This window comes from Chaetura pelagica, unplaced genomic scaffold, assembly GCF_000747805.2.
Source record: "Chaetura pelagica isolate M959 unplaced genomic scaffold, ChaPel_1.0 scaffold11, whole genome shotgun sequence".
Taxonomy (NCBI): domain Eukaryota; kingdom Metazoa; phylum Chordata; class Aves; order Apodiformes; family Apodidae; genus Chaetura; species Chaetura pelagica.
In genome coordinates this window covers 3,512,779-3,538,582 of record NW_009952694.1, presented here as the reverse complement: position 1 = coordinate 3,538,582, position 25,804 = coordinate 3,512,779, and the positions used below count along the sequence as shown (strand labels likewise).

The following is a 25,804-nucleotide window of genomic DNA, read 5'->3' as shown; positions in this document are numbered from 1 at the left end:
GAGGGGGGAAAAAAGAGAAAGAAAGAAAAATAATGCAAAGCAAGTTCCTCCCTCTTAGCCCAAACAAAATATACAGAAATAACTACAAAAACTTATTAATAATCTAAAATGTATTCACTAGTAAATATTTTAACACTCATTTCCCATAAGCATTTTTTGTTTATGCTTCATAATCCATGAGTCACAAGAAGTAGCCACAGAGAAGTTGTACCTTCTGAATTCCTATTTCTACTTTATACAATACTTTCATTATTTGTAAGTCACATCCTAGAAAGAAAAGGAAAGCTATCTGTTGCACAATGTTCTCTATGGTTCATTAAGAAGGAAGTTAGTATCTATACTCTGCAGGCAAACTATGGTGCCACGTAAAGCACATCAAACATAGACAGTAGGGAGATAGATATCAAAAAAGTACTCACTTAGTGTATTACACTATATCTGAGGTTGAAGACTGTTTAAACTGCTTGCCTTCATCTTCAAGATAATTCAAAGACTATTTAATCTTTGCTCTGCCTAGCAAATTTCATTCAGTAGTGTTCTGGACTGTGAGTGATAGATGCCCCTGGATACCATTACCCAGACACTACAAACCTCTTTTTCTGGGGTGTGCTCTCCATGCTCAGGAGATGCTTCCCATTAACATGTTTGAATATACCTCATGATCATTTTTCAATCCCTCAAATGTTTTTCTCCTGATGTCTAAAAGGAAACAACTCACACTGATGGCACACTAAGACCATCAACTATCATGCAAATCAACACTGATCCAACATTGCCTGGGTCATTCTATATCAATATATTTTCTCATATCCTAATTGCCATCTATTTGGGGAAGGACAGATCTTGTGCAATTTATATAATATCTATCACAATTCCTTCCTATAGCTTTAGGATCCTACATACAATATATTTGCAGATGAGATGGTTCAACATGCTAGAAAAACTATATATAGGGATGATTTGCTTTTACCTTGATTCTTCAGGTCTGGAATTATAATATTTTGGTGCTTCTTCTCTTTGACTGCTTATTGGCAAATTTGAAAGTTTCAGTGCTTCAGCTTCTGCTTGGATGAAAAATTCTTGGGATTTTTGAAAATTCTGATGAAACTGAAACTCATCATAGATGTCTTCTTTTTTCTGTTCCACTGTGAGTTCTTCGAAAGAGAAGCAAATACATTTTTTCATTCAGAGAAAGAAGAACAACACTGAGATTACTAATTTGAAAACAGCATGTTATATTCTTATTTGTAGCAGAAAGGATAAAGTACTCTAGTTTCAGACTCACAGCTTCCTCATCCCACTAAGGAATGAGACCTGTTTCCTACACCATGGATGTAGGAGTTACAATCCATTTATTGGATTTTTATCATGGAAACCTGAAAAATGTATCACCATATCCTAATCCCTCTTCCCCTTAAATGACTGCCTAAAATAATGTTGACCCTAGGAAATTATCTACCTATCTTTTGCAAAAATCAGCTCTACCCTAGTGAGACATGATGAATTTCTCCTGTAGACACAGAATTTTTCAGGTCGTTAATTAAACCCTTACTTACATTGAGGTCTTTTTAAAATCCATTTTGGCTACAAAAGGAGTATCAGCAAGCTGTATTTAGCAATAACTAATTTCAGGTTCCACTATTCAGTCCTGGAGAGTGTAAGGTACAGGCTTGTACAACTAAAGAACTTGAAGAATGCAAAGCACAAATTGTGCCAAAGGGAAAAACTACGATTAAAATGTTGAGTGTGATAGTTCTCTTAAGCTTGGCTACTAGATATTTTTAAGACATATTTGTGATATCAAGGTATTTAAATGAAAGAAAGATCTACATACCATGAATGTTCTTTCATATCATATGAAAAAGTAAGTTTTAATTATAGGACTATATTAAAAATGAGGAGGGAGAAGCCTAAAGAAGCTGCAAATGGAATGAAAGATATATATTCTTCATTGTTTTATTTAGATTAGTACAGAACAAAAAACACCAGAGCTTTTGCTCATTTAATAAAGTTAGGGTTTCCCAACATTTTGGATACGGTATACATTATTTCATCCAACTTGTTACTTCCTCCTCAAAAACAGTAAGAAACTGTCTACAGAGCTGCAATCATCTTCAAATAGCCCAAAAATACACATCAAACAGTACCAAGACGCTTGATGCAAGACACAAAGGACAGATTCCAAGTAAAAGTACTAAGGACTCTATCTAAAATTTGTTGCAACAAATGACTCTCTGTCTGAAGCCGGAAAGACACAGCCAGTGACACAGGAAACATCACAAAGGCACAGAGAGATGACTTGTGGATCAGCTAGAGTCAGTTTAACAAGTTTCCATGCAAAGTTATGTGTTACTGCCTTGAGGAAAAAGTTACTGTCTGCACTGCTCACCTGTATTCTCCTTATCTGCTTCAGCACAAATCCACTTGAATCCACTCTCACCATTCCTCTAAAATATAAACACTGGCTTTTCTACTAGGGGAACATCGCTGTGTCAGAATATTTGTTTCTGAGCAGCAGTAAACATGTGGGGACCATGACTCAATAAAACATTAGTTAACAAGTATAACCTAACACTATTTTGAGTATTGTGATTGAAATGCATTTCTCAGCTCATTTCACAGCAAATGCAGAAACTGAACACAAGCCACAGCCACTCTGATACTTTGAGCAAATGTATGCTACTGCTTGAAATCCTGCTGGCTTTTGAGTGAAGACTTCCTTTGAAGTGCTGCTGCTACATTTAATAACTGGATTCAATCTCTTATTCCTCCTCAGAGTAATTAGCAAGAATCTCTAAAGAAGCAGGCATTAAAAAAATCACTATGTCACTATGTATACCCTAAGAACCTGCCCCAACATGGGAGTGGCAACACACAAGGGCAAAATTCAAAATCCTCTCCAGTTAGTACTATCTGAAAACTAACCTAGCCTGGATTTCAACAGTTGCAAAGCTTTTCATAGGGAGGAATATGCTTGGTTGAGATGTGTTTCCCATTTGGTTTATATTATAAAGAACTGCCTATCAAACATCATCCTGTCCACTTCTCACATTTCAGATGCAGTGATGGTAACATATACAGTTGCAAAATATGCTCTTCACACACTGAAGAGGAAGTGCAATGCTTCACTTGTTGTAACAGCTTTTCCTCCTCTTCTTCTCTGGGGCAACACCATTCTCTACAAGCCACATATATTTGAGGTGCCTCAGGTGCAGTGTGTTGCATTCTGTGGAAGAATTCAAGCACAACGTAACTGCTGCAATACCCAGTGCCTGTACTGCCATGAACCTTTGTTCTTTGGTTAGCATTGCTGCACTGTCATTTGGCCCATGCTATATGGAAGTTGGAGAAGAAAAGAAGAATAGATGGCATGTGCTACCACAGTTACACTGGGACAAATCCAAATAGGGTTTCTATCCCTTTAGCATGACAGTAATCAACTCAGTAGGTTTTTCTTCTTTTCACAGTTCCCGTTTTTTGAACTTCCTGCTTTTAGTACCAGGACCTTAAAAAGTTTTCAGAGTTGTTTCAGTTGGAAGGGACCACTGGAGATCATCTAGTCCAGCCCCATGCTCCAGCAGGGTCACCTAAAGCAGGTGGCCAGGACTATGTCTCGATGGCTTTTGAAAAGCTCCACAGCCAAACAACTCAACAACCTCTCTAGATAGCCTGTGCCAGTGTCTGATCACCCTCATGGTAAAAAAAAATGTTTTCAGATGGACTTCCATGTGTTTTCATTTGACCTCATTGACTCTTATCCTGTCAATGGGCACTACCAAATAGTCTGGCTTCTCTTCTTTATTCATATTGATAAGATCTACTCCCCCAAGCCTTCCCTTCTCAAGGCTCAATCTCAGCTCTCAGCCTCTCCTCACACATAAGATGCTCCAGTCCTTTGTGGCTCTTTTGCTGGACTTGCTCCAGTAAGGTCATCTCTTTCTTGTACTAGGGAGCAGAACTGGACTTGATGCTCTACACATGACTTCACGAGTGCTAAGTGGAGAGGATGGGTCACTTCCCTCAATCTGCTAGCAATGCCCTTTTAAATGCTGTTTGGGTTGCTGTTGGTCACCCTTACTATGAAGGTGTATTGCTAGCTTATGTTCAACTTGCTCTCCACCAGGATCCCATTACCTTTCTGTAGAGCTGCATTCTAGCCAGTTTGCACCCAGGATGTACAGTCACATGGGATTATTCCTGGCCTGGTGCAGGGCTTCACATTTCCCCTTGCTGAGCTTCATGAGGTTCCTCTCTGCCCAATTCTCCAGTCCTTTGAGGTCCGTCTGAATGGCAGCATAACCTTCTGGTGTAACAACTCTTCCTCAAAGTTTGATATCATCACCAAACTTGTTGAAAGTATACTCTGCTCAATCATCCAGATCATTAATGAAGACATTAAACAGGATTGGATCAATGTCTGATTTTGGGAGTACACCACTAGTCACTTGGCTCTTAACTGACTTTGTGCAACTGATCTGTACCCATCTGGGTACAGATGTGCAGCCAGTTTTCAAGTGATCCGTTTACTTATTTAACCCCTACTTTGCTTCTCGATTAGAATGTTATGAGAAACAGAGTCCAAAGCCTTATCAAATTGAAGAGAAAAAACATCCTGCTTGACCTATGTTTTATCACCTAGAGACATGTAGTCACATGTAATACTTCCCAGGCCATGATAACAGTATCATTGGTGCCTATGTGAAAGAGCAGCAGCAGGTAACCGAGGGTCAGATAAGCCTCAGCAGCCTCTCTGTTACAGCCTGAATATGAGCTCCCAACAAGCAGCAAAGATCTCTAGATGACAAGTCAAGTCAGCAGATAGAATTTATTTATTTATTTTAACTGGAAACTATGCTAAGGCACATGAAAAATAATGAGGTGATTAGTGACAGCCAACATGGCTTCACTAAGGGAAAATCATGCCTGGAAAATATGGTGGCCTTCTGACAGGGTTACAGTGTTGGAGGATCAGGGAAGAGCTACCAGTGTCATCTACCTGGACTTCTGCAAAGTATTTGACACTGTCCCACAAAACATCCTTGTCTCTAAATTGGACAGGCATGGACTTGATGGATGGATCACTCAGTGGATAAGGATAGGTGGTCACACTCAAAAAGTTGTGGTCAATGGCTCTATGTCCAAGTGTAGCAGTGACAAGTGGTGTTCCTCAGTAGCCGGTAATGGGACTGGTGCTGTTTAACATCTTTGTTGACGACATAGTCAGTGGGATTGAGTGCACCCTCAGCAAATTTGCTCACAACACCAAGCTGTTTGGTGTGGTTGACACACTGGAGGGAAAGGAGGCCATTCAGAGGGACACTGACAAGCTTGAGAGTTGGGCTCGTGCAAACTCATGAAATTCAAGACCAAGTGCACGATCCTGCACATGGGTCAGGGCAATCCCAAGAACAAATACAGATTGAGCAGCGAATGGACTGAGAACAGCCCTGAGAAGCACTTGGGAGTGTTGATTGATTACGAGTTCAACATGAGCCAACAATGTGTGATTGCAGGACAGCCAACCATATCTCAAGCTGCATCCAAAGATGCAAGGCCAGCAGGTCAAGGGAAGCGATTCTCTCCCTCTACTTCACTCTGATGAGATCCTACCTGGAGTACTCTGTCCAGTTCTGGAGCTCCCAACATGTGGACATGGAGCTGTTGGGCATGAGTCCAGAGGAGGGCCATGAAGATGATCAGAGAGGGATGAATCACCTCTCCTGTGAAGACACGCTGAGAGAGTTTGGGTTCTTCAACCAGGAGGAGAGAAAGATCTGGGAAGACCTTAGAGCAGCCTTCCAGTACCTGAAGGAGGCCTACAGGAAAGCTGGGGAGTGACTTTTTACAAGGACGTGAAGTGACAGGACAAGGGTAACAGTTTCAAATTGAAAGATAGTAGATCTAGGTCAGACATTAGGAAGAACTTCTTTAGTGTGAAGGTGGTGAGCCACTGGAACAGGCTGCTCAGGTAAGTTGTGGGTGTCCCATCCCTGGAAGAGCTCAATGTCAGATTGGATGAGGTTCTGAGCAACCTGATCTAGTGGGAGGTGTCCTGCCCATACAGGGGATTTGGAACTAGATGATCTTTAAGGTCCCTTCCAACCCAAACCATTCTATGATTCTATGAAAAGCAGAAACATGTCTGCATGATGAAGTAACCATCTGCATTAGTAGCTGAACTTCCAGTTAAATCCTTATGCCATGTCAAGATAGGGATATTTATGCCCCCAAATATAAGTTAGAGCAGCTGGAAAAAAGAATTTAGAACGGAACTAAACCTGTTTTGACTTTTATTAATACTAATGCTGCTTCTTTAAGGAACTTACATTTGCAGCACACCTTTTCATCCATATTAAATTCCCTCAAGCACATGGGTAAGACTAAGCAGCATCACAGCAAGCCTGTAAGTTACATTCCCAGAAATGTTGGGTGAAACACAGAGGATCTTGTTTTTCCCTAATGGCATTGTAAGACAGAAGGTGACGGCAGTCTCCTCCACTTAAGAGTTGGAAGCATTCTGCTCAAGGGCATCAAGGTTAGAGGTTTTTACTTGTTTAATAAAGCAGTAATACAATTTTTTTTTTTGTCAACATGCTAAATCTGTCAGTGAAATGCTTTGGGGAAGATAATTTGAACACTGACAGATCAATGGCATAGCAATTTTTAAATTTTTAAAACCACTTCATTCTCCATATAGCCCATGACTCTCAAACCAGGTAATTTAGGCCTTGGTTCATAGTAGCTTGTCTTGCTGTTAAACTACATAGCAATATTAATCAATGCACTTCAGTGCTTTTCTTCATGTCTCCTGCAAATTGTATTGTGCACTAATTACCAATGCTGCAGAGACACACTGGGGAGTAAGTAGCATTTGCAATAATCAGGCTGCACACGGAACACCAGAGAAAGGGTAAAACAGCCTTGCAAGATTTGGAAAAAATGCTGTAGTTTTCATTAACTGGTATCGCCACCATTGAATCTGGTTCTTGAGTATACTAAACAATTTATTTTCCATATGAAACAGCACAAGTTCAATAGCCCAGATTAATGTTTCACTATAGGGGGATGGTGAACAGCTGATCTTCTGTATGTATTTATCTTGAATGAATAGCTTGCTCACATTGAGGGAAAGAAAAGCAAATGTTAGGAAGAAGGAATATAAAGACGCTAGAATTTAAGTCTGGATTTGATTGTGAGGGATGTAAGGGGAAGATAATGCTGTCATGGCTTGAAACAATAAAGGCAGAACAGAATTCAGTGTTGTTAAGCTGGGAGTAGTTAAAAAATCAAGTAAAAACATTGAATATAACACATTTTGCAGTCAGCCACTATTCCTCTCAGTCAGCCACTTCTTTCTCTTAGAAGAATTGGCACTGAGATCAGGGAAAGCACAGCATTAGAGTATCCTGTATTGACACTGATAATATGGAGAGAAGCGTTGAAGATGTAAGTGCACCGAAGGTGTTGCTTCACCTAGAAGGTTAAGTAGGCAGTAGCTTCCCTTGTTACACTACTCAGTATATTCAGTTCCACCATCCAGCAGAACCTCCTTCCCCATTTTTAGTCTTTCAACACCCCGCTAGCAAATAAGCTCAAAGGTTTACAGGGAATCCCTGTGGAATAATAACAAAGGAAAACAAACCAAAAACAATGGAACATGCACATAGCACTGATGGCTACTACATGGATGGCTACATTTCTGCCTCTGGATGAGTATGGGGACATTAGGTGCTCCAAACCAGCTTAAATTGTAATAGTACCTACTGCTTGCTACCTATAGCTTCCTTGTATTTGTTTTAAGCTCATCTGTAGCACAGACAAAGCATGTTCTCATCTGTCTGTAAAAGACTGCATGAATGAACCCCTGGAGGGATGGCAGTGAGAAGCACAATAGGAAAAAAAGCAAAATCAGGAAGGAAGAGAACAAGCCATAAACACTCCAGAAGCGTGAGCAAAGCTGACTGCAAACTCAGTAGCTTACTTATCTTATGTGATGCTGTCAGAGTAAAAACATTTGAAAAAAATGGACAACAAAAAGTTGTGCTACATTTGAGGAACAAACTGCAAGCTCAATTACTAAAAGCCCCAAATTTCAGTAACTGACAAACTCTAATTTACAGCTTATGATGTATTTTTTCTTATCAGTCTAAACAACATCGGATTGAATTTCTATGTTGGTTGTTTCAGGGTTTTTTGTGCACGTGTGTTTTTTGTGTGTTTGTACAATATAAAAAACTTTGAATTTCAAATACCAGGGGGGAATATCCACTGTCCAACAAAACTATCAAAGCAAAGAGCTACCCTGCCTCTACACCAAACTAATCTATTCCTACTGGAATAAAAACACATGCTACAGTTTAAAAATACTTGCTCTTGCCCCTACCTGCAAACCACACATCTTCCTCAACTTGCTGAAGTAACTGCCAAGTGTGTAAGAGTACTACTTGAGAGAACTTAAAACTTTTTATTTTCACTAGACTTTTATTTATATTCTTTATTACTGATTTTCAAATTATTTAGATTTTTGTACACTAACAGTATTACAAATATCTCTGAAAATATAACTCTTGGGGACAATGCACACCCACCTGCAAGTGATCTAAAAAGCTGTTAGGAAAAGACAGTTGCTGCGTTAGTGAAAAGCAATACTGATAGCTTCATGTCAAAATCGGATTATGGAATTGTCTTCAGTTCATAACACCTAATGCCATTGGACTTGAATTCTTAGTTAGGCTTAACAAATAAACAGAAATTAAATATTTAAGTCTAACAAAAAACTTGAACCTAATAACCACTAACTTCTCAAGCTATACAAATGAAATTAGTGCTATGGCCCAATATTCCTTCATGAGCTGAAAATGGTGAGTCAGCCTTTTTGTCAAAGATAAACATTCATTCGCTCAGTTGTATAACTACTGAAATTTCTACCAAATTGAACGACTGTGAAAGACTCAGGTTGCTCAACAGTTCAGCCTTTACTGAATGATTAAAAAGCATAAATCCTGAAAATGAGTGGGAAACCACAATTAAAGGATTTTATAGGCATAAGCATACAAAGAAAGAAAATGAGGCTGGTGGAAGAAATCTGATCCTATTGCCTGGCATCAATGGAAAGAAAAGAGTTGGTTTAGGTTTTGTGAGTTTTCAGAATGCCTATTATTTCCTTTTTCATTCATATTTAAGTTGACAAAGATGCAACATCTATGATTTATATGCATATCTCAAAGGGCATTAATGATTTTTTATTTTTTCATCACTGCCTTACCTCTCCCACAATCTCCAAAAAAGTTTTCAGAGTTAATCCCAAGAAAAGATGCTGTACTTAATTTTCAAGAAGAAATAAATTTGTGTTTCTGGAAAACAATTACAAAAGCTCAGTACAAAAAGTACAATGTCAATATACATTTTCTCCAAAACAAATAAATAAGAAAAGGTGCAGCTTTACTCATCTCTGGAATTACTATAGATTTACTTTTGCTAGCAATTATTTAGGCCCCTTCATTGTGGTGTGGTATAGTGAGAACCCATAACCTGCAGAAAATATTGTTCCTTCCTGACACACTTTTTCTAACATTTAAAGAAAACTGGGCAAACTTTAAGATGATTTTCAGTAGGATTCTTAAGAATCACTAACTCCCTTCTGTAGAACAGCAGAATGGCAGTCACAGGAACCTGATAACAAGTGAAGAGTGAGCTCAGAGTAGTTTCGTAATACAAAGCTAATGCATTTTATTTCTCAGCGCTTTTCCCAGCAAAATGCTGCATATAACTAGGTAAGCCCTCGGCAGCAGCAAACTGGAAATCACCATGTAGATGCTCAGTGCTCCATGATACGTAACTATGGACCTTGCCGAGAACACCACGGATCAACTTAGAAAAATGGGGACTATCAGCTTTCTTTTAACTCTAACTCTTACTCAGAAATCTCCTGGATTTTTTGCTGATCTAGGATATCTGCTCTCACTTTAAGAAACAAATGACAGAAGTTCACTGAAACAAGCAAGCCTTGAAAACAACCTTTTCTGGGAACTCGCACAGGTGTTTTATAAGGGATGCGTAAGCACTCTGACAGTCATTTTAAAGCCCTCAAGATTGAGGCACACACACTAAGTAACTGGATAGAGGTCATTGAGTAAGCGGAAGTAGAATGTAGAAGTCCAAGGCACTGTATCCTTGCTGTATCTTGGAGCCTGTGCTACCTCGCTGGTTGCCCTTCCTGCTTCTCTCTCCTCCTGAGAAACCTCAAATTCTTCTCTCTTCTGTCCGAGAGAGGCTTTAGCAACTCCTTTCAACTGGACTTCAAGGAAAAAAAAATGCAACATTTTTACTTACGAATGATAAAGTAACACAACAAAAAAAATTAAGAGAAATGTCAAATAACTAGATTGGTAACCTTCTATACTCCTTCATGATGATTAGTTTCATTCACATGACAGACTACAGTATTTCTTTGTTAGAAGGATAGACATGCAGCATGCAGTAGATACAAAGTTCCTGTAATTTTAACAGTAGGCAGAAGAAAATAACATTTGAGTTTTTTACATCTCTCATTCTAATACATAAAAATGCTCCAAACAATGAAAACTGTTTTAGAAGTCAGTCAGGTTAATAGAACAATATAATTCAAACGCTCAGTCTCTGGCTACACCTAAGCACTTAAGTTGTTCAAAATCATGATTAAACAGAATAATGTATTCTTATTGGAACTTTAATGAGAAAGTTATCTTCAAATGAAGAATAACCTAACTTATATATTGCATTAGTGTCTTACACATATACAAAAAGGGGCTTGAAGCTATTTTGTCTGCTAAAATATAGACAAAACTTAGACGTTTAATGGTTCCTTTTTTTATTCCTTTAAGGAATCTAAAGAGAACAGTGAATTCATTCTGTGTTAGCAATTTAAGCAGGGGGACATATGTGTTACTTTGAATGCTTCTTTATTCACCTGTACTTGTGTGGAACCCTGGCAAAGTCCTTCCTAAAGAAATAAATTGAGAAGGAGATTAAGAACAGTTGGAGTTATTCTTGCAAAGGCAGTTTTTGACAATTCTCTGAGGATTCTGATTATTTTAGTAATGATATTTCCTTCACTTGCCTCTCTCACTAAGGCTTTTGTCCTTCTATTTTGCATCTAAACAGTAATTGTGTACAAATTGGTGAATATTTAAAGTAATACACGGCAAATAATTGTTTTGGTATTCACTGCAGTTAATCATGATGCATTTATGAACGTGTAAATATCAGACATTTCCTTTAGCATGCCACTCTCTGTTTGCAATTCATTAGCATATTCTTATTTTAAAATATTAGTCTCTGAGAAGACATCAGGTTTTCGTTGGGTTGGTCTCACACTTGAAAAAGCATTTTTATATTCTAAATGCATCAAAACAGCAGACTCTCTAGGCAGATACTAAGTGGGATTCACTGAAACACAATGTTAGTTCTAATGGACGGATGATTGTGTTTGGTCTTTTGAAACTTTGAAGTATAGGTAAGTCTTGATCACACAAATTAATAAATCCTAAAGCTGGAGTTAACAATAACCATTACACCCAAATTCTGCAGCTTAGCCCAGCCAATTTTTCAAAAGGTCAGGTTGTGAACTGGAGAAGATCAGGGAGGTCCACCGCATAGCTTTGTTGCCAGGCATCTCTCGTCTGGATTGTTGCAGGCATTTATTAGTATTCGTCAGCAGACTCAACAAAGCAAACAAGAAATTCAAGCACGAATAATAAAATGAAATGCTGCTATATAACCCTTTGTCATTCAGCAAATATGGGACTTTTTAGCTACATTGTTCCTAAACCTGGGTTACTACTTTAATTTTTCTCCACAGTGCTGACTGAATGAGTATGCATGTGTGTTAAATGCAGAGCTCCCTTAACAACTGCAGGACTGCCATTTAATCTGTTGGTAGATGGACCATTTCCTGTGGGAACTCTAGCTATGATTTCCAGATCCACCAAATAAATCTCAGATTAAGATTCCAAATGAAACCTGCCTTTGGCAGATAAAAAATGTCAAGATGGATATAAACAGTAAAATTATAAATTATCTAGGTGTTGCACGATGACTTGATGTGCATTTTTTGTTTACATTTTCCCCGATATCACAACTATACAAGGCATTCATCAAATGTCACACTTTCCTAATATTGGAGGCATCATTAAAACTGTTTGGCTAAGGACCTTGAAGTGTTTAAGCAGTAGCTCAAAAGTATATTTGTGCAAAGTAGAAGAATAAATTTACATATCAGCAGCAGCTCATAAGGGATGGGTAAATATTCTGTTTATCTCTCATTGTAATTCAGGTTAGTTTAAATACAGGGTTTCAGGATATCATTACAGCCTATATGGAGTTATTACATAATTTCCAAACATTGTGTGCTAGAGTTTTACTAAGCATGCTGTGTTTATGTTTTCTAAACCAACTAAAAACAAAGTAAACCCTCCCATCCCATTTTTCTTTTGCTATTGTCATACCAGACAATTGCTTTTCACATATAACCCCTTCCATTATCTAAATCTTAATGATCCAGAACTCCCTTTTATCTAGGCAGGGTCATGTTTCCCGATGGCCATTAATTATAGTGAAAATTCTCTTATTTAAATGTACTCAACCTCCCCTACCGCAAACAACCAACTAAGGCTTTGCTGAATTAAGAGTTCTAAACAAAATCCCAGAAAACTACAGCTTTAGAAGTGAAGAAAAATATTGGGATTTTTAAGTGTCCGACATAAAAGAAAGGTCACTCTGCATAAAGTGTCAGTAAGAAGCCTTGCCCATGCCCCCTTTTCTCTGAGTAAATGGTCTACTAAAGATGCAGGTGAACTCTCAGATAGCAGTCTCCAATGCAGTCCCTAGAGAACCTTTCTATAATAAATTTTGTTATGCCTTTGCTCTGAACTTAAGCTTCATTCTAGTTGTTATTAAAAAGAAGCAGTGAATGTTTCTAAAAAAGAAAATACCCAAATTCCTCTTGCACATGTGCTAGGTCATTTAAAGCACCTTCTGGAGCACTACATAAAAACTACTGTGGTAATAAGTGCTGCTCTCCCTGAAGCACATTTCAAGACATTTTGAAGCTAGCTGCACTCATACTTTACCTACTTGAGTGATTCAAAAGTGCAATGCTTCAAGGTGTGCATTCTCCTCATCTTTAGTGCTTGCAGTACTCAGTGTAGATAAGGCACTATGCATTTTCAGCGTACTGTAAAGGGTCTAACAAAGCCATATTTGCAACACTCCAATGAGTCAGGCAGATACCGGATACTTAACTGTGCTTCTGATGTCTTTCTGCACCCAGCCTAGGCAGAAACGCACGGTATTTAACCATTCAAAACGTACAAGAAAAGAAATGGGATGGAAAAAGGAGACATCAGAATTTATATGCATAAAAGGGTGATTATATTTACAGGAAAGACCAGACCGTATTTGATGATTTTTCAGTTATTGTTTTTATCTTGTAAGTCATGGCACATTATGCCGTCTTTTTCCCTGCAAGACGTTTTCTTTATCTTCTGTACTTAGTGTTGCTCAACAGTTACTAGCCACTCTTCTTATGTTTGACTCATGCAAGATCATCCTCTCAACCACTCTTCTGCCTTCTCTACTGTGCAGAGAAACCTGTAACTACCCATGCCAATTTGCAAGGGGATCTCCGACAGCTAGCACACAGCAAATTTGATGCTGAAAGCACGACACACATGGAAGACACTAATTAATTGAGCCACATGTGTGAAGAGGACTCTGCCTCTCTGTGTATCATGTAGATTATTTTGCATAAACACCCATGCGTTATCCAGGTCTTTCTTTCCCAGGTAAACAGCATTCCTTATTGCTAAAAGAGGGAAGGAGAGGAAGAACAGGTTCACAGTATCTCCTGTTTAGGCATGTAAAACTGATTTCAATATGACAAGTATGGCTTATTCTGTCTCTACTACAGCTTTGGAATAAGGGCTTCAGCTTTACTCTGAAGTGTTTGCAGCTGCAATGGGTGTATTCTGGAAAAGGGGAAGCAGTATCTTCACAATTATTTGCTTTTTGACCCAAGTAGGGTCAGATCAAAAATCTTTACTACACCATATTACTCTCAAAGCTTTCTTTAGCCCTTTATCTTTATGTGCACGTGTTAGTCTCTGTGTTAAAGTCACACTATGGTAATTTCAGACAAAAACATCCTTGTAAATAACACGACAAAACCAAACCTGCAAAAAAAGGACATTAAAATAATTACAATTAGAAAAATTAACTTATTCTCATCAGATGGTCTATACACACATAGTGAGGAACAAGAGGTGCAGTTCCTGGAAGTTAGCAAAAAAAGATGATCCCATTTTACTTAACCTATGCATATGACTGCACATTGCCTCAATTACCATGGCTGACAATTAATGGAATTTATAAATGGGAGTAAATAAATACAAAAAAATATTTCTACATAATTTCCTAAATATTATCCACTACACAGGAAAATAGCTTAAAATATTTTTGTGAGCAATATGCTGGCATATAGACAACACAAGGAAAGCCAGGGACAGATTCTTAATAGTAAGCACCATGCATTCATACAAGACCAATGCATCTACAAAGACACAATGCCATTAGGACAACTCTTTATGCATAAGCTCATCACATGCACATGCCTCTGAGTAGCTATCTATACATAACTTGTTACTAGGTTTGCATGACTGTTTTCCTCTTCTCTTTTTCATGAAGGAAGCAATATGGGAAAACAACAGCTCATAACCAGACAGTCTTCAAATTCTTCACTTTCCAAATTTCCTGGCATAAGCTGATTCTGCAGTTCTGTTCCTATCTACATTATCACATCTCTTCAAAGCTACAGTCTCCTCTGAACTAGTTTCCAGACATGTAATTTTAAAAGTATTTTTACAAGATGCATAGACATTATTTTGAAGAATAACAATTTACAGTTAAGTGCCATTATGGAACATAACTAACGAATGACATCAAATTCTTACAGGTGAAATTGGTTTGTTGACTTACAATTCAATATGTGCTCCAAGTAGTGGAGTAGAAAAAAATGAATATTTATTTCTGTGCTTGAAAAAGATAATAACTGCCTTTTAAGGAAGCAAATGACTTTGCCATTAAAAATAATAAATCTACTACTTTGTTTCAGGAAATTCCAAATAATAATTATACAATGCTTTTCATTTTAGAGTCAGCAAAAATATAATTTTGTTGTCAAAACAGACCAAGCAGTACTTGATATTCCATGACTACATCTCATTTCTGCTTTGTCATTAAAAATCATAGATGCTCAGAAATATGCTACAAGCAAAAACATTCCAATAGTGAAATACTATACAATACAGAAGTATAGCTGCACCCATTCAAACTCAGTACATGGTATGAGTCAAATGAGACACAAATTTAACTCCAGTATTTGCACACTCACTACTTTCCTATCCTGATAAGTTTTTTTGTAAAACTGTCACATTGAGTCCTGAATGTATATGTTTCAGATTCCTTCTTGTGTTTTCACAGTATTAATGTTTGTGCAGTTTTCCTCATGTACATAAGCCCTGCTAAAGTAACAACTCCACCCAGGTGCAATGTGCTTCCCCCACCACTGCAATGCAAAGATATACCCCTTTTTGTCAATATAATTTTATTTTTATAACGGACTACCACCCTAGACTTTCTAGCTTGGATCCTGATTATATTTCATTTGGAAATTACAGTGGCCTGCTGCCAATGTTCCTGATACATTCTCTCAAGTATTCTTAGAGAAAAATAATAACCCAAAATAATAAACCTGGCACACAGACCATTCTTAACTCTTCCTGTTTTGCCAGAAGTGAGACAGAAAAATGGCTTGAACCTACACAAGCATATTATAATTTCAAACAACACGGGAAGTTAAAAAGAAAATCTCAACTATCAAACACTTAAGATATACTCTTCTTAAACACTACCCACTACCTTTCTTTCAAGTATTTTATTTTATAACACCTATTAACAGGTTACATATTATCCCACTTAACTGCCATAAACCCACCACTTCTCCATACCTAACTTTTTTGTTGCCTTTTTTTTTTAATTCTCATCACTTTACTGGATTTTCATTGAGTCAGCTGAATTGAATCTCAGAAATGTTTTAGCATCCTTATTTTTTGACAATTAATTTAATCTCCAATATCTCAGTATGTTATTTAAAAAATCTGAATAAATCATTACAGCTTTTAAACTTCCAATTTACAAGCAAGGAACAGCTAGGTACAGTACAGTACCAGATGCAAAAGGGAAAGACAAAACAGCTGAGAAAACAAGTGAAACACAAAATTTTACACACTTAAACATGGACAACTAAATGGAAGATTAAAAGTTGCTTTGATTTAGTAGTTCAATGAGAAAATACACCAGAATGTCTATCTAGGATACATACTGAACATAATGTTGCTGTAATTTGTCTATTATCTTTATGATAAGAAAACATAATTTAACTGTTAATACCCAAATCAAATTGTAACAAAAAAAATAAATATTCCTTATTCAAAACAGTATGATGACATGAGATTTACCTATAATCCCCTTTTCAGTTTTCCTAGGAGTAAAGCATAAAGTAATATGTGGCTTATTAATGACTGATCTAAAAAAAACATGGTACCAATTCTACTTTTGTTTATATAAAAACTTCTACTGGATACACAAATACATAAGCGTTAGCTTGGAAGACATAGCTTTCTAAATAGCAGAAAATATTAATAGATCAGAAAAATAATACACATGAAACTCAATAACTTCCTGGTTTTTAAAGTATCTGTGAGCAGCAAAGCACAAATTCTTGCATTTAGAAAATATTTCAGAGAATCAGTTAATGGCATTTACTTGCCTACTTCGCAAAAGTTAACCTTTTGAACCATTCTTAGGGTATGCTGACCCCTAAAGGTCTGAAAATACTAAATTTCATAAAGCCATTACACAAATAAAGTATAAATTGCCAGAATATAATTTTCCACTAAGTTAGGCTGCCATGTCTATTTTTATTTTCAGAGTATATGATAAAAAAAAAATTAACACCACTCACTAATAGCTCAAAATTCCATGAATTAAAAGGGGTCTAAAAGTAGTTCGGTTTACACAAAATTAAAGACAGAAATTCCTTTTTGTAAGAAATGCATCATATCCAAGATATATCCATCATATCCATTCTTTCTTCTAAATAACAGACTCTCAGTGAGAAACTGGACATTTATTATCTTTTGAGAAAGAATACATAATACAAAAGTCAAAAAAGGAACACACAAGATGCTAACACGCTCTGATTTAGAAGCCATCTTTGATGTTAACATACTTATTCCTTCATTTTTTTAAAACTACACATAGCTATTTACTAAAAAAAAAAATCCACCCTTTTATGGTATACTGAAGGTTTCCTTCCTGTGTTTCTGCCTTATTTCAATCTACACATTATTATCTAGTCACAAGCTACTTTCTGACTATTCTCTGAAGTCAGTCAGTCACATCATGTGCTCTCAAACTCAATGTTTGTTTGGGGTTTTTTTCCTTTTTTTAAATTTAATTTTATTTTAAAGCTTCTGCCTTGAAATATAGAGGAACATATCTGAGAGCAAAATTTTGCTTATCCAAATACAAAAAGATCCTTCTGTCCTGGTGGATGTGAAAACTCCACGAATCATGGAGTTTATCTCCAAGCCTACTTTACTGTCTATAATAAGACATTTGCTAATTTTAGTAGATGGTTTAATCATACTCTGGGCCAGGCATGAATAGCCAAGAAAGTTACCTTAAGACAGGCTTCTGATTAGTTTTTAACCCATTATGAAAAAAAAAGGTTGGAAAGTAAAGTGCAACATACCAACTAAGAATTTAAATAAGACTTCTCAAAAGCTATAGAAAAACATTTTCAATAATCCGGAATACAAAAACAAAGCTAATGATTGACATTCCTGCAGCTGTTCTCCTGTACCCCAATACTTCTACAAGGAAGCATGTGGTTGTGGGGTTTTTTTTCACTTTTCTTCCAAAGTCAGCCATATATCGGCAAGAACAAATACATTCCTGTCACTGCCTAGCACTGGTACAACACCTGAGGTTCCTTATTAATATCTTAAAAGTCCTTACCTTTTGCCCAGTTCTCCATTTGTTCTTCTGAACTTGTTTGATCTGGCACTGAGTTCAGTTTTTGCACAAAGACTTCAGAGCTAAAATAAAGCAAACTCTAGATAAATAAACTTGAAACAATATATTAGAACACACCTACACTTGGCCTTCATTTGACAGAAAATTGACAAGAAAACTGATTTAAAAATATTTAGAACAGGAAAATAAATCTGTCTAACAGTCAATGATAAATTATATTTCTCAGTAAAATATTTTTGTTTTCACACATCTAATTTTTATAAGGCTTTGGTGCAGCTTCCTGGTGTGCATAATGCCTTCATTGAAAACTTGATTAGCTTGTCTTCTTGTTCTAGAGTCTGGTCTTGGAAGTACACGCTGCTGTGCACAGCCCAAATCACACTGACTGGTCCCGCTAGAGGCAATGAAACTGCTCACTTTGGTAATTATTACAGATGGTGGCATGTGCTTTACTTTATAACATTGTTTCTTCTGCTTTAATTTCCTGGATAAAATACAGGTAAAGTGGCCCGCGACCAACTCTGAACCTGCAGGTTCTTCTAAACAGTTAAATAATCCATCCTAATATTTGCATACATATTGATTCAGCCTATACAGTTAATTACACAGTTACAGTATTTCCTATACTCAAAGATCTTCAAGAAACAACACTTAGTACTCAAAAATGAAAAATACAGTAATATGTTATGTTTGTCAGGTAACATAACAGATAAAATATATGCTGAGATGTTAAAAATCCAACTATGTTTGATATAAAAAAAATCTGAATAAATGTGCAATCTTGCAAATATATTACTCTTACAACAAATTTTAATGCTAACTCAAGCACCTCTTTTAAAATGTATTGTACAAAGGACAACTTTTTATCTTGAACTACACAGTTGTGCTTATTTTGTATGTTTTCCCTGCTGTATTTTTTCTACATTTATTAAAAAGATACGACATATGCCTTGAAGAGGCAGTGGCTGGATCATGAAAATACCCAGAGTTGTCATTGTGCTGATAAATGTAAGCGTCAAGGAAAAAAAAAAAATTAAGTACACATTTTAAAATTCAAGCATATTATACCAAGACATATATTCTAACTAATAAAGCAGCTGAAGAACTTATTTTCCTACACAACACCAGAAAGGCAGATATTTTATTTTCTATGTTTGAGATTATAAAAAGTGTAAGTGTGCAAACACTTAAATTTCAACACTAAACAGTCAAAAAAATTTTTTTTAGTTCATATTTGTTGTTAACTACAAATGTGCATGATTAGAAATAAAAAATAAAAAAGTATTATTTGATGTGCCTAAGACTTGACAAAAAATAACAACTTCACCTCATACCGCAGAACACTGAGGTCCTTACAAGAATCCCTCAAATGAAGCTGTATGCTTCCTTTTCAATTCTGTGTAACTGTGTTGCTTTGGAGTTGGCAATCTTTTCCTAAGTTCCTAATTTACTTTTGGATTAGATGAAAATATAGAAGGTTATTAATATCAAGAAATAGGTTTCTGGCAATGAAGCCATTTCCCTACTTTTGAAAGGCTCATAATAATTGCAGTATTTTAATAAGATATTCATATAGCAAGACATGAAGAAAATACGGTATTTAATAACCTCTGGAGTATTTTAAAACATGTCTTAGGGCCTTAATGTGCCTAGTAATATACTATTTAAAACCATAATTTTATCCATCCACAATATACAGTCATTCTTCCTCGCCATTTACCCAGCTAATGAATGCCAGCAATTAGTAAAATGTAATCCCATTGCACAATCATTTTAATGCTTTTAGCACTCAGAAAAGTAAACACCAAATTAATACTGCTCAAGCCATATCAGATCCTAGTTGGAAGCAAGCAATTATAGTTCAGCTCCTCAGGTGTAATTAAATGATTGGAATGATTTAGTTCCATAAATGCAAGTTAATTCATAAGCAAGCAACAAATATACTGGGAGTAATTATAAGAAACATTGAGTCTAAGCAGGGCATGTGCCCGTGTGTACCTGATGTAGGAAAATGCTGCCCTCTCCTGGAAATAACAGAATATGACGCAGGAATAATTGGAGACAGAAATGAAAGGGGCTCATTTTACAGACTTTGTCTTCATAGGTGAAATATGTTCTGCTAAGTAATAGGAATTTTCTGGTTTATACATACAGAAAACAAAAACGTTGTTGATATCAGATTACGGCAACCTATAAATCAAAGTCAAACGGAAAGATCTTGAGGGGCACCCTAGGGTTTGCAGGATACTTCCCCTATTATTAAAAAAAAAATTTAGTAAACAGCACACCCATATATGCCATAACACTAAATAGGTAAATCGGTTGTTCTGAATACAAACGCTGCAATAGATATCTAACTTAAGCACAACACTTACATTCTCTTTCCAGGTGTATGTTTATAGTAGGTAAGTCAAACATAAGGTATTTTTAAGAACCAAAACTTACTGAACCATCATTATTCAGATGGTGTTAAACTCCACCACACCAACAACAATAAGAAGCTGGGTATGAAGGTTTTGCCAGGAGAAATAAAAAAAAAAAAATATTGTAAACTTTTTCTTTATTCTAATTTGAAACAATCTATTAATAATCAATGTCTAATAATCAAAATAAATTAATGCTGGAGATTAAAATAATGTATACTGGTAGACATAGTCAACACTGAAACAGAAAACTCAAAATGAAACTGTAACCAAAAATCTAGAGTTAATTTCCTTATTCACTATCTATTTATTCAACCTGCACTAGTGTTAAGACTACTTACTGCCTGAACATTGTGCAAAGAAAACAAACAAAAAAACCCCTAAAAATTGTCCTTATCTGATGAATATGCAACAATCACATAAAATTGACACTAAATATTTCAGTACCAAACCACCTACAAATACAAATATAAAGTAACAGTATCTTTGTATTAATGAAAGAAATACTCTATCTACCTACTTTGCCCTCTACAGAAGTAATGAATGCTTCCCAGTGCTAAATAAAGCAGCATGGGAGAAAAACACACAGTGGTCAGTAGATGACTATTTTCCACAGAGCAAAACTGACTGTAAGAAAGCTCAATTCTCAGGCACCTGATCACTGTAAAAGCCTGAAACTGGTCTTTGGCACTGAAATTTTTTTGTCCTAGAGTTTGGTGTATTTCAAAACAAACCCAACCTGTACACAAATACCTTCACTGTTACTTTACTTACTGTGGAAATGAAATAAATTATTTTAAGAAGCCGTATTATTAAAAGTTTAAAATGTATGGCACATTTGCTTTGCCCTTTGATGTCACAGTCCTATTTTTCTATTCAAATCTTGTACACTGTAAGTTAATTGCTTTTGGAAACTACTTATTATTCATGTAAAAATTAATGTGCCAATGTGTTTAAATCCTTTTAAATGACCATTCATGCATCTTTCTTCTTTAAGTACCAATGAAATCTGTCAAAGATATCAATGCAAGATGGTCTTAGAGAAAGTTCTAATAAAGATTTTTTCTGCTAACATAAGATTTTCATTTTCGTCAACTTTACTTAAATTCCATTAATTTTTTAAGCTGCTTTTAATAAATTCACAAGTAAAAAATTTTAGGCTCCATAGTCTGTCATTTGTGTTCCAGCTGACTTTATGAATATTAATAACAGTGTTATCCTGATTAAATAGGCTTCATATAAAATCCCTGTGAATCCTATAGCTCAGACATCTCATTTTTCCAACTCTTTATGAATTTGGATTCAGACATTAAACTGTAAAAAACCTTAAAAAACAGATTCAATAGTACATCCGTGTACCCTTAAGCAAAAAATTAGATGTTCTAATGATGCAAATAATTAAATTTTATAGGACCACATATTGAGATTTCAGGCTTCCTGTAAACATGCAACCTATTTTAACTCCAATGAAAACATCAACACTTTGCAGGACAAAGGGTTAAGAATTTACAATAAAATAATAATAGTCTGTCCTTATCCTTACCTTAAATAACAGTCTTCACATACAGAGTGCTAATTTGCACGAGTATTTCCCAAAGAGAAGGAAATTAGTGGATGCTTAATTAACTAAGCATACACATGAAATAAATGAACATTCTACATTAGCATGGGTGCCCAGTGAAAAACAGCATTAACTTTTAATTGGTTTATACTTCAGCAAAACCAACCTTTTTTTCTAAAGAATGTCAAACCAAAGCACACAGGAAATGTTATCCTGAGACTCATGCAGTTATAATTTCAAACTGTCATCTTTTTCCATGCTTATATGTTTGAATCACTTACATCTATGACAGATAAAAATGGAAAACTAAGCTCACTGCACTGCCTTCACTTTTTTGTTTTTATATAGTGCTAAGTAAAACTACTGCTTCCTCATTCGTTCAGGTATATATTCTGCAAAGTTGGCCATCAACTTATTTTGCCTTCCAGTCCCAGTTACTCATCAATACAAACATTTAATAGGACTTTAATAAAAAAAAGAAGTAGATAAAAATAACATACATCTGCAAGGCAGGTAGCATACAGTTGTGCAGTTCTGAATAGCTTTTATTACAGTTGTGATGTTATTTCCACTTTCAGAGGAAAAAATGCCCGGAGTGTCTGCAGAATACATATTATACAGGTGAGCACCCCACAATAACACCAACTTTCAGCCCTCTGAACATTGATATTGGCCCACAGTACTTAGACTAATGACAGTCTGCTGTAGCCACCAATGCTTTTCTTCCCTGAGCAGTAAATTGGGAAGTCCATCTTCTAAGATGGAGTTCAGTTACTGACCCCCTCCCCAGGAACAAAAAGGCTGTTCTGAGTCTCTTCATACAGATGTCTGATGACTGCAAAACCCATTCCTTGGTCCTGCCTTGAGAGATTTGGAAGAAAACTACTGAATCATGGCCTCAGGAAGCAAAAACCTGCTGGTGTTGATGGAATTCACCTCTGCTTCACAAAAAGTCCTCAGGTCTTTGGAGTGTTTTTCCACATAGAGGGCTACCCTTTCTACCCTGCCTCTGGTGGAACAAGAGACCAGTTCCCACCACCCCCTGGAATGGCATTGAGCCAGTCTTTGTCCCCCATAATGACAGCTGCCATTGACAGTGCGGGACTGGAGTTGTGAGGGAACACCGAATACTCTATGGAAATAAATAATGAGTTTTAGTATTATTTTGACCTTAGTCAAATTATTAATTTGACCTTATTAATTATTAAATTATTAATTGACCTTAGTAATTTGATCCATTCTGTCCAGATCACTCTGCAGAGGTTTCCTATCCTCAAGGAGATCAACACTCAGCCCAACTTGGTTTCATTTGCAAATTTTCTGAGGGTAAACTCAATTGCTTTGTCCAGACCATTGATAAAGATACTAAACAGAAATGGCCCCAACACTGAGCCCTGGGGAACACCACTCATGACCAGCTGCCAACTCAATTTAACTCCATTCACCACAACTCTTTGGACCTGGCCATCCAGCCATTTTTTTTACCCAGAAAAGCTTACACCTGTCCATGCCATGAGCAGCCGGTTTCTCCAGAATACTGTGGGAAATAGTGTCCAATAAGGGATGGACATTCTGCTTACCTCTCCTTTTGTTGCAAAGATATTTACAGAAACATCTGTTCCTGTGCCTTTAAGGTTTCCTTCTTAAAGAGCATCCATTCTTTCTGGACTCCTTTGCCCTTTAGGGTTATCTCCCAAGGGACCCTGTGAAAAAGTCTCCAAAACAAGCAAAAGTCAGCCCTGTGGAAGTCCAAGGTAGCAGTCCCACCAATCCTGCTCCTTACTTGTATGAGAATTGATCATCACGATCATCACGCCCTTTGTCCTCCGTTTATTTTTGTTTTCCTTAGTTTTGTCTTCTCTTGACAATATATGCCTTTTCTTTCTCTCCCTGCCTGCCAACTCTTTTTAAAGAAAACCGCAGAGGATCTCGTCAAAGACTATGTCTCCTTTTTAACCCCAGCTTTTCTCATCTTGGTGAGTATTCTGTGAGGCAGCATTCTTCTGTGACAACTCCATTCATATAATTTTAATTCTAATAATGAAACTATAATACGGTAAAGTGTGGAACAGCCAGTTCTTTTAGCCATCCGTCAGCTTTCTTTTAAACACTTTACTGGTTTTATAACTCAATTATTATATATCACATAGGCAGTCAGATCTCCATTTCTAAAGAGATTACGAGACTGACTTCCATAGCCTTTAGGGATAAATACATATATTTTAAACTAGCTGTTGTCTTAGCTGGAGGCAAAGGAATATTTAACAGACAATTTTAGTAAAATCAGCACTACATGGCAGCGAGGGCTACTTGTATACTATTCTCTGTTGAGAAGATCATAGCCAGGAGACAAAGGGAAGTGATTAATCCCCTCTGTCCGGTATTTGTGAGACCACATCTGAAGGGCGGCACTTCTCTCATGGATATCTTGGAGCATCTCCAGCAGAGAGTCGTGAAGACGATTAGAGGTCTGCAGCACATGACTTAAGAGGAATTTGCAAGAGTTGAGTTAATTGGTTCTAAGTAGAGGAGGCTAAAGGGGAATTTTATTGGGTTTTAGTTGCCTTGTGAGTAAACATACAGAAGATAAGAGTCAAGTTGTCTCTTGGAGACAAGCTGTATCACAGAAAACTCAAAGAGTTATGGGTAAGAGATTTTTCACAGTGAGGAAGGTCACTGGAACAAGTCGCTCAGAGAGGTTACAGAATCTCCATTGCTGGAAATGTGCAAAACTCATCTGGATATAGCAACCTGACCTAATTGAGGAGATAGCTCTGTTCTGAGCAGAGGTGTGAACTGTATGATACTCACAGGTCACTTCTGGCCTACTTACTTCATTATTCTAAGGACTGCAATAGAACAAACCCATCAAAACTAGCATCGCTAAATTCTGGGCAGCTTGCTGCTTTACAAGGTAGGACAGTAGAGTGGGGGTGCGGGGGGGGAGGTCCCTAAATTATGCCTGTACAGCAGTAAAAGCATTGGAAAATGCAGTGCTTCTCAGATGTGAACAGACATATTTTGACTCAATGAACATATGGTGTCTCCTCAACTTCAGATATAGGATCTAGAGAACAAGTCCTGTGAGAAGCAGCTCAAGGGACTGGGGTTGTTTAGCCTGGAGAAAAGGAGGCTAAGGGGTGAAGACCTCATCCTCTCTACAACTATCTCAAAGGCGGTTGTAGGGAGGTGGGTGTCAGTCTCTTCTCCCAAGCAACAAGCAATAGGACAAGTGGAAATGGTCTCAAGTTGCATGAAAGGAAAAATTATAGGAAAAATTTCTTCACTTTAGACTGAAACTTAGCAAATAGTAGTCATCTTCAACCAGTAGGAAGGAAATGCCTACTATGAAAAAAAAACCTCTCCATCCAAAATGTTAAAGTTACAAACAATGGAAAACTCAAAAGAAAAAGGTCTTCCAAAGAGAGCTGCAGGACAACTTTAAGCATAGGTAGAACTGTCAGGTTGCCCATAATGAAAGCTGTCATTTCTGTTCTTGTTCAAGCAATGAAACAGTCCAGATTTTCTTCAAAATATGCATTTGAATAAATAGATCATTCTCATTCATCAATATTGTCATAGTTTTTAATGATATACAATACAGGGAATAAAAAAGCTGGACAGACTTACTTTTTAAAAAACTTTTCTTTACTAGGTTTTGAAGAAAGGTCATTTTAAACCCTTA

At 36.7% G+C, this 25,804-nt stretch overlaps 1 protein-coding gene across 1 annotated transcript in view; it reads right to left on the bottom strand.

Moving 5' to 3' along the window:
• The window catches only part of MIPOL1 (mirror-image polydactyly 1), a 165,161-nt gene extending 141,231 nt beyond the window's left edge, over positions 1–23,930 (bottom strand). The window contains exons 1-4 of the mRNA XM_009993941.1: positions 23,903–23,930; positions 23,122–23,251; positions 18,118–18,197; positions 971–1,154 (exon numbers count right to left, since the gene is read on the bottom strand). Coding sequence (XP_009992243.1) covers positions 971–1,154; positions 18,118–18,197; positions 23,122–23,251; positions 23,903–23,930 — 422 coding nt within the window. The remainder of the gene's footprint in view (positions 1–970; positions 1,155–18,117; positions 18,198–23,121; positions 23,252–23,902) is intronic.
• Positions 23,931–25,804: the final 1,874 nt, after the last annotated feature.